Source organism: Pleurodeles waltl, chromosome 12 (genome assembly GCF_031143425.1).
Source record: "Pleurodeles waltl isolate 20211129_DDA chromosome 12, aPleWal1.hap1.20221129, whole genome shotgun sequence".
Taxonomy (NCBI): domain Eukaryota; kingdom Metazoa; phylum Chordata; class Amphibia; order Caudata; family Salamandridae; genus Pleurodeles; species Pleurodeles waltl.
Genome location: NC_090451.1, coordinates 18,794,970 through 18,810,435, shown reverse-complemented (window position 1 = coordinate 18,810,435; position 15,466 = coordinate 18,794,970). Strand labels below are relative to the sequence as shown.

The 15,466-nt window shown below is 50.9% G+C and overlaps 1 protein-coding gene across 1 annotated transcript in view; it reads left to right on the top strand.

The window, feature by feature from the left end:
* The window catches only part of STK11 (serine/threonine kinase 11), a 129,451-nt gene that overhangs the window by 59,777 nt on the left and 54,208 nt on the right, over positions 1–15,466 (top strand). Inside the window, exons 7-8 of the mRNA XM_069215850.1 lie at positions 10,092–10,149; positions 12,628–12,821. Coding sequence (XP_069071951.1) covers positions 10,092–10,149; positions 12,628–12,821 — 252 coding nt within the window. The remainder of the gene's footprint in view (positions 1–10,091; positions 10,150–12,627; positions 12,822–15,466) is intronic.

The following is a 15,466-nucleotide window of genomic DNA, read 5'->3' as shown; positions in this document are numbered from 1 at the left end:
CACTGGGTATTACAGGAGGTTCATAAAGAACTATGGCTCCATAGCAGCCCCTCTTAATGACCTCACTTCAAAGAAGATGCCTAAAAAGGAATTGTGGACAGCTAGCTGTCAGAAAGCTTTTGAGGAGCTGAAACAGGCCATGTGCTCTGCACCTGTCCTAAAAAGCCCCTGTTACTCCAAACAATTCATTGTCCAAACTGATGCATCTGAATTAGGGGTAGGGGCAGTCTTATCACAACTTAATTCTTAAGGCCAGGATCGACCTTTTGCTTTTATCAGCAGGAGGTTGACCCCTAGAGAAAAGCGTTGTTCTGCCATAGAGAGGGAGGCCTTTGCTGTGGTCTGGGCACTGAAGAAGTTGAGGCCATACCTGTTTGGCACTCACTTCATTGTTCAGACAGACCACAAACCTCTACTTTGGCTAAAACAAATGAAAGGTGAAAACCCTAAATTATTGAGGTGGTCCATATCCCTACAGGGAATGGACTATACAGTGGAACATAGACCTGGGAGTACCCACTCCAATGCAGATGGACTCTCCAGATATTTCCACTTAGACAATGAAGACTCATCAGGTCATGGCTAGTCTTATTGTCCTTCGTTTGGTGGGGGGGGGGGTTGTGTAGGAAAGTACCATCTTGCCTGGTGTGTTACCCCCATATTTCACTGTATATATGTTGTTTTAGTTGTATGTGTCACTGGGACCCTGCCAGCTAGGGCCCCAGTGCTCATAAGTGTGCCCTGTACGTGTTCCCTGTGTTATGACTAACTGTCTCACTGAGGCTCTGCTAACCAGAACCTCAGTGGTTATGCTCTCTCATTTCTTTCCTAATTGTCACTAACAGGCTAGTGACCAATTTCACCAATTTACATTGGCATACTGGAACACCCTTATAATTCCCTAGTATATGGTACTGAGGTACCCAGGGTATTGGGGTTCCAGGAGATCCCTATGGGCTGCAGCATTTCTTTTGCCACCCATAGGGAGCTCTGACCATTCTTACACAGGCCTGCCACTACAGCCTGAGTGAAATAAAGTCCACGTTATTTCACAAGCCATTTATCACTGCACTTAAGTAACTTATAAGTCACCTATATGTCTAACCTTCACCTGGTGAAGGTTGGGTGCAAAGTTACTTAGTGTGTGGGCACCCTGGCACTAACCAAGGTGCCCCCACATTGTTCAGGGCAAATTCCCCGGACTTTGAGTGCGGGGACACCATTACACGCGTGCGTGTGCACTATACATAGGTCACTACCTATGTATAGCTTCACAATGGTAACTCCGAACATGGCCATGTAACATGTCTAAGATCATGGAATTGCCACCCCAATGCCATCCTGGCATTGGGGAGACAATTCCATGATCCCCTGGGTCTCTAGCACAGACCCGGGTACTGCCAAACTGCCTTTCCTGGGGTTTCACTGCAGCTGCTGCCACCCCTCAGACAGGTTTCTGCCCTCCTGGGGTCCAGCCAGGCTTGGCCCAGGAAGGCAGAACAAAAGACTTCCTCAGGGAGAGGGTGTTACACCCTCTCCCTTTGGAAAAAGGTGTCAGGGCTGGGGAGGAGTAGCCTCTCCCAGCCTCTGGAAATGCTTTCATGGGCACAGATGGTGCCCATTTCTGCATAAGCCAGTCTACACCGGTTCAGGGATCCCCAAAGGAAAGGGGAGTGACCACTCCCCTGATCTGCACCTCCCCTGGGCGGTGCCCAGAGCTCCTCCAGTGTGCTCCAGACCTCTGCCATCTTGGAAACAGAGGTGCTGCTGGCACACTGGACTGCTCTGAGTGGCCAGGGCCAGCAGGTGACATCAGAGACTCCTTCTGATAGGCTCTTACCTGTGTTGCTAGCCTATCCTCCTTCCTAGGTAGCCAAACCTCCTTTTCTGGCTATTTAGGGTCTCTGCTTTGGGGAATTCTTTAGATAACGAATGCAAGAACTCATCAGAGTTCCTCTGCATCTCTCTCTTCACCTTCTGCCAAGGAATCGACCGCTGACTGTGCTGGAAGCCTGCAAAACCGCAACAAAGTAGCAAAGACGACTACTGCAACCTTGTAACGCTAATCCTGCTGCCTTCTCGACGGTTTTCCTGGTGGTGCATGCTGTGGGGGTAGTCTGCCTCCTCTCTGCACTAGAAGCTCCGAAGAAATCTCCCGTGGATCGACGGAATCTTCCCCCTGCAACCGCAGGCACCAAAAGACTGCATCACCGGTCCTCTGGGTCCCCTCTCGGTACGACGAGCGTGGTCCCTGGAACTCAGCAACTCGGTCCAAGTGACTCCCACAGTCCAGTGACTCTTTCAGTCCAAGTTTGGTGGAGGTAAGTCCTTGCCTCCTAACACCAGACTGCATTGCTGGGTACCGCGTTATTTGCAGCTGCTTCGGCTCCTGTGCACTCTTCCAGGATTTCCTTTGTGCACAGCCAAGCCTGGGTCCCCGACACTCTAACCTGCAGTGCACGGCCTCCTGAGTTGTCCTCCGGCGTCGTGGGATCTTCTTTTGTGACTTTGGGTGAGCTCCGGTTCACTCTTTTTCGTAGTGCCTGTTCCGGCACTTCTGCCGGTGCTGCCTGCTTCTGAGTGGGCTCCTTGTCTGGCTGGGCGCCCCCCTCTGTCTCCTCCCGCAATTGGTGACATCCTGGTCCCTCCTGGGCCACAGCAGCATCCAAAAACCCTAACCGCGACCCTTGCAGCTAGCAAGGCTTGTTTGCGGTCTTTCTGTGTGGGAACACCTCTGCAAGCTTCTTCACGACGTGGGACATCCATCCTCCAAAGGTGAAGTTCCTAGTCCTCTTCGTTCTTGCAGAATCCACAGCTTCTACCATCCGGTGGCAGCTTCTTTGCATGCACAGCTGGCATTTCCTGGGCATCTGCCCACTCCCGACTTGATCGTGACTCTTGGACTTGGTCCCCTTGTTCCACAAGTACTCTCGTCCGGAAATCCATCGTTGTTGCATTGCTGGTGTTGGTCTTCATTGCAGAATCCCCCTATCACGACTTCTGTGCTCTCTGGGGAACTTAGGTGGACTTGGCACCCACTTTTCAGGGTCTTGGGGTGGGCTATTTTTCTAACCCTCACTGTTTTCTTACAGTCCCAGCGACCCTCTACAAGCTCACATAGGTTTGGGGTCCATTCGTGGTTCGCATTCCACTTCTAGAGTATATGGTTTGTGTTGCCCCTATGTGCTCTCAGTGCAATCTATTGTGACTATACATTGCTTGCATTGCTTTCTATTGCTATTACTGCATGATTTTGGTATTGTGTACATATATCTTGTGTATATTTGCTATCCTCATACTGAGGGTACTCACTGAGATACTTTTGGCATATTGTCATAAAAATAAAGTACCTTTATTTTTAGTAGATCTGTGTATTGTGTTTTCTTATGATATTGTGCATATGACACTGGTGGCATAGTGGGAGCTTTGCATGTCTCCTAGTTCAGCCTAAGCTGCTCTGCTAAGCTGCCTGAGCTGCTAGACACCTCTTCTACACTAATAAGGGATAACTGGACCTGGTGCAGAGTGTAAGTACCCCTTGGTACCACTACAAACCAGGCCAGCCTCCTACATCTGGGTCATCAGCCCACTAGCTGTACTGTGGTGCCCAGCACCAGGATAGATTGAAACATTTCCTAGCAAGGTTACTTTGTTGCATTAAGTTTTACCGGACACCCCTTTACGCAGACTGGCTTGGCCATGATTATTTCTAAACACTGTTACAGAAGTCCCCTGGAGCTACGGAGCTTGGGAGGAGTCAGAGCGCGGGCAGTGAAGGACAATGATCTAAAATATCTAACAAGTCAACGGTACCAAGGCCTTGGTTCACTGTCTTATCACAGTCGCAGAAGGTACCATACCCAGAACTGCTCTTTCTACCTACCTGTAAGTAAAAGTCAGGATCTTCGTAGGAGATAGAGCTGTGCCTGGCTATTAAATTTGTGTTTTCCTTCTCATGGTGCATCTTAGTTTTTATCCTCTTATCTCGGGAGTAAGTTCTGCCTCTCCTGGTGTAGAGCGAACAAGCGGTCAGGTGCTTGTAAACAAAACAGTAGCTATCCATTTCAGATTGCGCATGTGGTGACCCTGGGACACACATAGTGAATGACAAAATTCACTCAGGATACTGCCTGCTAACTGTAGGAAAGTACCATCTTGCCTGGCATGTTACCCCCATATTTCACTGTATATATGTTGTTTTAGTGTATGTGCCACTGGGACCCTGCCAGCCAGGGCCCCAGTGCTCATAATTGTACCCTGTATGTGTTCCCTGTGTGATGACTAACTGTCTCACTGAGGCTCTGCTAACCAGAACCTCAGTGGTTATGCTCTCTCATTTCTTTCCAAATTGTCACTAACAGGCTAGTGACCAATTTCACCAATTCACATTGGCATACTGGAACACCCTTATAATTCCCTAGTATATGGTACTGAGGTACCCAGGGTATTGGGGTTCCAGGATATCCCTATGGGCTGCAGCATTTCTTTTGCCACCCATAGGGAGCTCTGACAATTCTTACACAGGCCTGCCACTGCAGCCTGAGTGAAATAACGTCCACGTTATTTCACAGCCAATTTACACTGCACTTAAGTAACTTATAAGTCACCTATATGTCTAACCCTCACTTAGTGAAGGTTAGGTGCAAAGTTACTTAGTGTGTGGGCACCCTGGCACTAGCCAAGGTGCCCCCACATCGTTCAGGGCAAATTCCCCAGACTTTGTGAGTGTGGGGACACCATTACACTCGTGCACTGTACATAAGTCACTACCTACGTACAGCGTCACAATGGTAACTCCGAACATGGCCATGTAATATGTCTAGGATCATGGAATTGTCACCCCAATGCCATTCTGGCATTGGGGGGACAATTCCATGATCCCCCGGGTCTCGAGCACAGAACCCAGGTACTGCCAAACTGCCTTTCCGGGGTTTTTACTGCAGCTGCTGCCAACCCCTCAGACAGGTTTCTGCCCTCCTGGGGTCCAGGCAGGCCTGGCCCAGGAAGGCAGAACAAAGGACTTCCTCTGAGAGAGGGTGTTACACCCTCTCCCTTTGGAAATAGGTGTCAGGGCTGGGGAGGAGTAGCCTCCCCAGCCTCTGGGAATGCTTTGATGGGCACAGATGGTGCCCATCTCTGCATAAGCCAGTCTACACCGGTTCAGGGATCCCCCAGCCCTGCTCTGGCGCGAAACTGGACAAAGGAAAGGGGAGTGACCACTCCCCTGACCTGCACCTCCCAGGGGTGGTGCCCAGAGCTCCTCCAGTATGCCCCAGACCTCTGCCATCTTGGATTCAGAGGTGTGCTGGCACACTGGACTGCTCTGAGTGGCCAGGGCCAGCAGGTGACGTCAGAGGCTCCTTCTGATAGGCTCTTACCTCTCTTGGTAGCCAATCCTCCTAACCTGGTAGCCAAACCTCCTTTTCTGGCTATTTAGGGTCTCTGCTTTGGGGAATTCTTCAGGTACCTAATGCAAGAGCTCATCAGAGTTCCTCTGCATCTCCTTCTTCACCTTCTGCCAAAGGATCGACCGCTGACTGCTCAGGACGCCTGCAAAACCGCAACAAAGTAGCAAAGACGACTACTGCAACCTTGTATCGCTTCATCCTGCCGCCTTCTCGACTGTTTTCCTGGTGGTGCATGCCCTGGGGGTAGCCTGCCTCCTTCTTGCACCAGGAGCTCTGAAGAGATCTCCTGTGGGTCGACGGAATCTTCCCCCTGCAACCGCAGGCAACAAAAGACCGGTCCTCTGGGTCCCCTCTCAGCACGACGAGCGTGGTCCCTGGAACTCAGCAACTCTGTCCAAGTGACTCCCACAGTCCAGTGACTCTTCAGTCCAAGTTTGGTGGAGGTAAGTCCTTGCCTCCCCACGCTAGACTGCATTGCTGGGTACCGCATGATTTGCAGCTGCTCCAGCTCCTGTGCACTCTTCCAGGATTTCCTTCGTGCACAGCCAAGCCTGGGTCCCCGAAACTCTAACCTGCAGTGCACAACCTTCTGAGTTGTGGGACTCCCTTTTGTGACTTCGCGTGGACTCCGGTTCACTCCTCTTCTAAGTGCCTGTTCCGGTACTTTTGCCGGTGCTGCCTGCTTCTGTGAGGGCTCCCTGACTTGCTGGGCGCCCCCTCTGTCTCCTCATCCAAGTGGCGACATCCTGGTCCCTCCTGGGCCACAGCAACATCCAAAAACCCTAACCGCGACCCTTGCAGCTAGCAAGGCTTGTTTGCGGTCTTTCTGCGTGGGAACACCTCTGCAAGCTTCTTCACGACGTGGGACATCCATCCTTCAAAGGGGAAGTTCCTAGTCCTCTTCGTTCTTGCAAGACACCAAGCTTCTTCCATCCGGTAGCAGCTTCCTTTCACCCTCAGCTGGCATTTCCTGGGCATCTGCCCACTCTCGATATTGTTGCGACTCTTGGACTTGGTCCCCTTGTTCCACAGGTACTCTCGTCCGGAAATCCACTTTGGTTGCATTGCTGGTGTTGGTCTTCCTTGCAGAATTTCCCTATCACGACTTCTGTGCTCTCTGGGGAACATAGGTGCACTTCACACCTACTTTTCAGGGTCTTGGGGTGGGCTATTTTTCTAACCCTCATTGTTTTCTTACAGTCCCAGTGACCCTCTACAAGCTCACATAGGTTTGGGGTCCATTTGTGGTTCGCATTCCACTTTTGGAGTATATGGTTTGTGTTGCCCCTATACCTATGTGCTCCTATTGCAATCTACTGTAACTTTACATTGCTTGCATTACTTCGTTTTGCTTTTACTGCATAATTTTGGTATTGTGTACATATATCTTGTGTATATTTGGCATCCTTATACTGAGGGTACTCACTGAGATACTTTTGGCATATTGTCATAAAAATAAAGTACCTTTATTTTTAGTACTTCTGTGTATTGTGTTTTCTTATGATATAGTGCATATGACACTAGTGGTATAGTAGGAGCTTTACACGTCTCCAAGTTCAGCCTAACCTGCTTTGCCATAGCTACCTTCTATCAGCCTAAGCTGCTAGAAACACCTCTTCTACACTAAGAAGGGATAACTGGACCTGGTACAGGGTGTAAGTACCTCTGGTACCCACTACAAGCCAGGCCAGCCTCCTACACTAACTATCAATGGTTCCAAGAAAACGCCGCTCACGGGCCCAGGAGCAGCTTGCAGAGGCGCGACCGGTTGTCTCCGAGGCTCCTAGAGCAGTACTGTCTACGGGGAGCCTTGTAACCCTGTTCCTTTGTAGTAGAAGAGGTAGGCTTCCCTTGGACCTCCCCTTGCAGTAGCTCGCTCTCTCGTCCTGTGTAGCCCACTGGCACTGTGGGAGGTACTTTTTACCCTCATGGGAGTGCCTTTGTGATGTATTGTTCGACTTGTAGGACTCCATAAATTGCCCAATACGAGATGTTTACCTTTGCATTGAGCTCTGTCTGCTTGTTTTCACTAAGGGCATAGAACTCGGAGCCATAAGGCTGTAGCGTTGCAAGCTTCCATCACGTAACAGAGGTTGCAACAAAGGCAGCAGAAAGCATGCTTCTGTCTTTCACAAAACACTGTAACACAGACATTAGCTGTCAGTGCATGCTTCCTTTACTCACAGAACAGACATTAGCTGGCAGTGCATGCTTCCTTCACTCACAGAACACTGCAACACAGACCGAAGCTGGCAGTGCATGCTTCCTTCACTCACAGAACACTGCAACACAGACCGAAGCTGGCAGTGCAAGCTTCCTTCACTCACAGAACAGACAGAAGCTGGCAGTCCATGCTTCCGTCAATCACAGAACACAGCAACACAGACAGTAACTGGCAGCGCATGCTTCATCATTCACAGAACACTGCTGCACAGACAGTAGCTGTCAGTGCATGCTTCCGTCATTCACAAAACACAAACACAGAAGCTGGCAGTGGATGCTTCCGTCATTCACAAAACACTGCAACACAGACAGAAGCTGGCAGTGCAAGCTTCCGTCAATCACAGAACACAGCAGCACAGACAGTAACTGGCAGTGCATGCTTCATCATTCACAGAGCACTACAACACATGCAGCAGCTGCCAATACATGCTTGCGTCACTCACAGAACACTGCAAAACAGAAGCTCGCAGTGCATGCTTCCTTCACTCTTAGAACACTGCTGCACAGACGGTAGCTGTCAGTTCATGCTTTTGTCATTCACAGAACACTGCAACATAGGCCGTGCAGGCTTCCTTCACTCACAGAATGCTGCACCACAGGCAGAAGCTGGCAGTCCATGCTTCCGTCAATCACAGAACACTGCAATACAGAAGCTGGCAGTGCAAGTGTCTGTCATTCACAGAACACTAATAGACAGCTGGCAATGCAAACTTCCTTCACTCACAGTACACTGCAACACAGACCCTGCCGGCTCCCTTTACTCACAGAAAACTGCAACACAGACAGAAGCTGGCAGTGCATGCGTTCGTCATTCACAGAACACTGCAACACAGACGGAAGCTGTCAGTGCATGCTTCCTTCACTCACAGAACACTGCAGCACCGACAGTAGCTGTCAGTGCATGCTTCCTTCACTCACAGAACACTGCAGCACAGACAGTAGCTGGCAGTGCATGCTTCCTTCACTCACAGAACACTGCAACACAGACCGTGCCGGCTCCCTTTACTCACAGAAAACTGCAACACAGACAGAAGCTGGCAGTGCATGCTTTCGTCATTCACAGAACACTGCAGCACAGACAGTAGCTGGCAGTGAATGCTTCCTTCACTCACAGAATACTGCAACAAGGACAGAAGCTGGCAGTGCAAGCCTCTGTCATTCACAGAACACAGACAGAAGCTGGCAGTGCAAGCCTCCGTCATTCACAGAACACTGCAACATAGAGGCTGGCAGTGCATGCTTCCTTCATTTAGATAACAAGTATACCTATACCAACATCAGCCCAGGCAACAGCAGTGAAAGTTGTTTGTATTAGAGACAGAATGTGCAACTCAATCAACAGCCGTGCAGGCTTTCCTCACACGCATGCAGTGTACAGTACTCCAGCAGCCGTGCAGGCTTTCCTCACACGCATGCAGTGTACAGTGATGGCTTTCCTCACACAGGTGCAGTGTACAGTACTCCAGCAGCCGTGCAGGCTTTCCTCACACGCATGCAGTGTACAGTACTCCAGCAGCCGTGCAGGCTTTCCTCACACGCATGCAGTGTACAGTGATGGCTTTCCTCACACAGGTGCAGTGTACAGTACTCCAGCAGCCGTGCAGGCTTTCCTCACACGCATGCAGTGTACAGTACTCCAGCAGCCGTGCAGGCTTTCCTCACACGCATGCAGTGTACAGTGATGGCTTTCCTCACACAGGTGCAGTGTACAGTACTCCAGCAGCCGTGCAGGCTTTCCTCACACGCATGCAGTGTACAGTACTGCAGCAGCCGTGCAGGCTTTCCTCACACGCATGCAGTGTACAGTGATGGCTTTCCTCACACAGGTGCAGTGTACAGTACTCCAGCAGCCGTGCAGTCTTTCCTCACACGCATGCAGTGTACAGTACTCCAGCAGCCGTGCAGTCTTTCCTCACACGCATGCAGTGTACAGTACTCCAGCAGCCGTGCAGGCTTTCCTCACACGCATGCAGTGTACAGTACTCCAGCAGCCGTGCAGGCTTTCCTCACACGCATGCAGTGTACAGTACTCCAGCAGCCGTGCAGGCTTTTCTCACACACATGCAGTGTACAGTACTCCAGCAGCTGTGCTGGCTTTCCTCACACATGCAGTGTACAGTACTCCCAGCAGTATACAGTACCCCCCAACAGCCGTGCTGGCATTCCTCGCACACATGCACTGTACAGCACTCCCAGTAGCTGTGCAGGCTTTTCTCACACACATGCAGTGTACTGTACTCCCCGCAGCCATGCAGGCTTTCCTCGCACACATGCAGTGTACAGTACCCCAAGCAGCCGTGCTGGCTTCCCTCGTGAGTAATACACAACAGATAGTAGCATCACATAGTAGGACAAGCTCCCCTCACACATGTACTTCACGGTGTCAGCAGTGCAGACTTACATCTCGCATTCCCTGAAAAGACTTCCTGAGCTGATGTTTGCCCTCTTTGCCTCTTGCAGGGATGCTCACCTACGACCCAGCAAAAAGGTTTTCCTTACAACAGATCCGGCAGCACAGGTGAGTGCAGCCACCCTCTCTTTCACTCGTAGGTGTCTGGGGGTGGGGGTTGCAGATTTCTTTCACCACCTCCTGTGCATGTAATTGGTGTTGGCCTGCCATGACTTGTTTCTTGTGTCTGTCCCCATTCATATATCCTGCCAGTTCCCTCTGATTCCCCACTGTGCTGCGGTGTTGAAAGGGTTCGGGATGGTCGTGTGGTCCTTCCTCTACCTATTGTTGGGCCCTTTGCTGCATGTCCTCCTTGTTGGCCTGGACACATGTCCCTATTATCCATCAGTTTCCGCTGTCCGCCTCTCTTCCTGCCCGTCACTGCTCACAGCCTAATTAGTACATTGACTCTTCTCTCCTTTGCCTGCCTCGCCTGGTGTCAGCACCATACCCGGGTCGTTACCCAGCTTCTCAGTGCTACCTTGGCTGTCATGCCCCAAGAGTGGGTGCTGCCTCGTCCACTGTCTTGATGCTGCTAGCCTATCCTTCTTACAGGATGTTGGAAACCACCAGCCCCGTGTGGTGCCAGACCTGCCCCTTCCGGCTGCCTGCCTTGACCTAGCGTCCAGCCCCTCTTGCGCACCTCTTCCTGGTTTGAGCAGCTATCATCCTCTTCCATCAGTTGGCCCACTAATCAAGTCCCCAGCCAACTCTCCTTGTTGTCCGCTATGCTGCCAGACCCAAGTCACCCACATCTCCAGATACTAGCCGCACCCATCCACTTATCAGTTTGAGCACAAGGCAGGCAACTTGCCTCTCCACCCAAGTTTATAGTGTGAGCTCCTAACTAACTCTCTACCTGCCTGCCCACTTGCTTCAGGTTTGAGCCCCTAACACCCATTCATCTCTTGTGGAGTGTGCCCAGACCACCCACCTCTCCCTGATGTTGAGGCTGCTGCATGTGCTTCCTTTCTCTGGTGTAAGCTGCCAGCATCTACCCTACTTTGCTTCCTCTTTTGCTATCTCTCTCCTCTCCATAGTGTCAGCCACTTAACCACTTCTAACTTATGGCCCCCCCTCCATCCCATGCTCCGCGTCAGCCTCTCTCTCTGCTTCCCCCTGTATGAGATCCATGCACCTCTCTGGCGTGAGCCCTCCCTTCCTGCACAAACCCACCAGTGTGGTACGTTGAGATTAATTTCTGGAGCATGTGCGTCATCGCAGACTGCCAGCCCCACTGACAGGTGCCTCCAGGGAGCCCGCCGTAGGTAGAGTGGGATGAGAGAAGTAGGGCAACTGCCGAGGAGCTGTGCACTGACATGTACGAGCGGCCAGGAGTGGGGGTACCTCATTCTGTTGCTCTAACCCCGGAAGGGAGGATAGGAGTCAGTGGCAGGGGTCTCAGGCCCACCTGGGATATACTTTGGGGTTCCTGTTTCTCCTAATGGAGGTCTTTTCAAGATCAGGATGGGTTTGAAGTGCCAGAGAATGGCTTGTTTTGAGCTTTCTGGTTGGACTAGGACATCTTCATTTCAGGGTGAGTCAGAGCAGCTCTTTCCAGGCCTGCAGTTATTTCTGTTCATCCTGGCTCTGTGCTAGACTGCGTCAGTGGCCAAGGCTTCGGGTGGGCTCTGCCTCTCCTTTTACTTCCTAGCTTTGCCTGCCTTTCAACTACTGTACAGGGCGAGGGGAGCTGGGATGCTGGGTGAGCACTGCCTCTGTTCCCATCAGTGCCCAGCTCTCCAGTCTTGGACCTGGATGAGAGATGCTGCGCTGCGTCAGCACACCGTTTCCATAGCAACCACCTCCTTTCCTCTGAGTGTCACACTTCATTTGATCAGCCATAGCTACCATAGCCCTGGTGTCTAATGTGAGATGGTGGGGGCAGTGGGAGTGTGACTGTAGACACTGAGGCGCATCTGGAGAGGAAGAGGCAATGAGACTACACCCCACCACCCCCTCCTCCTCACCCCCTAACACGCACATCAACATTTTATGCCAGACTCCTGGCGCCAGTCAGGACCCAGGCTCCGGATGCTGCAGGTTGTGAAGCAGTGGTGTCCTGTGTTTGTGTCAGGGTGGGAGACCGACTCCTCCTGTGTTACCTCATGCATGTCATTGCAAGAGCCTGGGGCTTTGCACCCCTTGTGCTGGATTAAAGACTTGGGTGAAGGGCAGCTCTCTGCCGGTGCCCAGGGTAAAGGTGCTTCCCTGCGGTGCAGCCCCCACCATATACGGCTGATAAGATATGAACACCACAGCATATAGCCTGATGGCAGCAGATGGAGCAGCAGGACATAGGATGTGGTGGCAGTATATTGGACAATTGGCCTTAGGGGAGGTGCAGCCATAGGTCACATGAACATAGGTGGCTGGTGGCCATCTGTGGAAGCTTAAGGATTGGTCCATGCTGAAGAGCTGTGCCACGGTTACCTAGGTGTGGAGTAGTCTAGGACCTGGATCACACCTACTAATGCTGCTGAGTGTTGGCTGATATTTTGAGTACTTTCTCAGTGAATTATTTGTTGTTACTCATCCTATCTACAGCTGGTTTCGGAAAAAACACCCGCAGGCAGAAGCATGTGTCCCCATCCCCCCCAGCCCAGAGACAAGGGACCGGTGGCGTAGTATGACTGTGGTGCCATACCTAGAAGATCTGCACGGGTACACAGAGGAGGAAGACGAGGAGCTGTTTGACTTGGAGGATGAGATTATCTTCACTCAGGACTTCACAGTGCCAGGTGAGAGTCGGGGCTGGGAGTCTCTGGGCCTGACGGTCTCCTGTCAAGAGCCGGCTGATGTGGTTGTCATTTTTCCTGAGGCAGCAGTTTAGCTCATGATGGTATTGGGAGTCTGTGGAAGGATGTGTGCATGAGGCTTATATCGGCTGAAGGAAACATCTTGGCTAACCGCATGCACTGAAGCTGGTCTCCCCTCCATCTGCACTGCAGTGAGATGGCGTCAGCAAGCTTTTATAGGCCTTGTTGGTTTTGGCCTCACTCTTTAAGTTGCCGCAAGTAGTCTTCTGCTTGGCCTTCATCTTTCATAGGTCGCCATGTCGGAGATGTCGTGCTGAAGTCCTGATGTAGTCGAATGTCGGCAGCTGCAAGTGCAACTATACGTTTCCTTTGTCCACCACAAGTCTGCCTCCTGTCGGAGGTGCTTGGGAGCAGTTCAGAGCCAGTTCTCTGCTCTAGAATGTGCTATAGACTTGTGACATACCTACAGTCACAAATACACTGCTGTGAAAGCAATGTGATGGGCAGTAAGCCTCCTCAGTGGAGGAAACCTCTTGTCGCTGAACATCTTTCACCATGGCGCACCCATTCAACAATATTAAGCTTGGCTCACACAGTCCATTCTTCAATAGTGGCTTCAAGGTACAGAAAAGAAACCGCCACATAGTTTCTTGATGTCCTCCAAGCTGCTGTTGGCGGTCCAGGTGCACCTTCTGAAGAACTTTGTCCAGTGAATCGCCTAGTTGGCCTACTCCCCCGCCGGTGCTGTTAAGAGCAGAGAAAGTCAAACAAGAACAGGAAACACAGCTGTCTCCCACAATTGTGGCCAAACTAAAGTTGTTCCGCACTGACTCCGTTTTTTTTTTCTGTGACACTTCCCCTCCGCGCCCAGGACTGCTGTCCTTTGCTTCATACAAGAGCTGTTCCTCACAGCAGCCCACGCCTTTCAGAGAAGTGGCGGGAACAAAGGTTTCTAGGAAGGCGCTGACTTCCCCAAGGAGCAGCGTGATCTGCGCTGCTGAGCGGTCCTTGCCATGCAGTACATCTCGTCCCAGCTCCCCTCCCTCTGTGTGCTGTTGTTTCTCCACTCCTCTGCGTCTCCTCCATCCTTCCGGCTTATTCTCCATTCTTTTCTCCTAGTTTCGGAAGTTGTCCCCTGCTCTCCTAGGCTCTCTGCTCCATTCCCACGTCACCTCTCCTCCAGCACAGTCTACTCCTGGAAGTGTTGGAGGTCTTGGGCTCTGGCAGCCTATGGCCTGGAGTGTGCCGGTCTAGGCCTGCAGCCCTGAGCTCTTTGTCTTAGGAAGGCTTTCCTGGAATGTCCTGCAAGTTGGGACAAGGTTGATCATAGCTATGTAATTGTAAGCCAGTCTAGCAGGGTCGAACTGGAAGCAGCAGAAAATAAGCTCCATCTAGGTGCTTTTTAGTCACTCTTTGCAATCATCCCACCATTAGTCATTGAATCGGTCAGTGCGTGCCTGCTTTGTCCTCAAGCATTGGCAAAGCCAATAGTTTGCTTCAGTAAAATCCAGGTGCTGAGCAATTGGCTCCCAGCCAGTGCTTGTTTTCTTTCGCATCACACAAATGTTTAAAAAAAATATATATATATATATCCACAGTGGCTGCCAGTGAGTTTGCATGTATGTGTAGGCAGCTGCCGTGCAATGCTTTTTCTTTTAGTTTGAGAAGACCATTCCAAGAAAGCTACTATGCGGGAGGAGAGTGCGATTGTAGTGAATGGTGGAGCAGGCTGACGGAGAGCGAGCCTAGGAAGAATGAAGGCACTGTGGTAAAGAGGGAGTACTGAAAACTGATCAATTGCCCCCCCCGACCTTGGTTTTGACACTGTATAAATCCATACTTGCATTGTCCATGACTGACCTTAGACTAATGTGCAGCACCGGGACCACTACACATGTTTATGGCGTGCCTCTGTGTTTATATGGTTGTGTGTGACATGCAACTTACTCTCTGTGTGCAGCTGCATTTGGGGTCATTCGAGGGAAAGCAAGGTTCTAGGCGTGTTTGGGTATTCCGTGAACTGGTGGGTTAAAGTACGGGCTCATGGTTGCTAATGTTGCTTTAGGTGTCATTAGTTTTACCATAACTGTGCGCATAGGGCCCTGCAGTGAGCCAATGGGGACACGGGCACCAGCTTATGTGGGCACAAAACTGGTTACAGAACAGCAGCCGTCTAGAAAGTTTGTTTCCCCGCCTGGTTCTCACCCACATTTAAACTACTGCCACTCTGCAATGAACGAAAAACAGTTCTACCTTTAGTTATCTCTTGTAAAAGATACGCAAGTTAAACTTTTTGCTTTTATTTTGTCTGCTACCGCTTCATAGTAAAACATAATTTGTTTTTTTTAAAAAGCTTGGTGGGTCTGGACAATAATGGACCAGGCGGGGAAAGCCACAAGGAAGGGTAGGTGGGCCTCAAGGGCTAAAGAGCAGGAAAACACATGCAGTCCATGGAAAACTGAAAGAAAAGGTATTTATTCGAGACTTGTATAGCACGAACATGACCTGCCTGGGTATCGGAACGCTGTACATAATGCAGTCTGGTCATTCAGACATAGGAAGGGAATGAGCAAACACATTAAGAAGGAACAGCAGGGAGCAACACACATACAATATATCAATCAGCA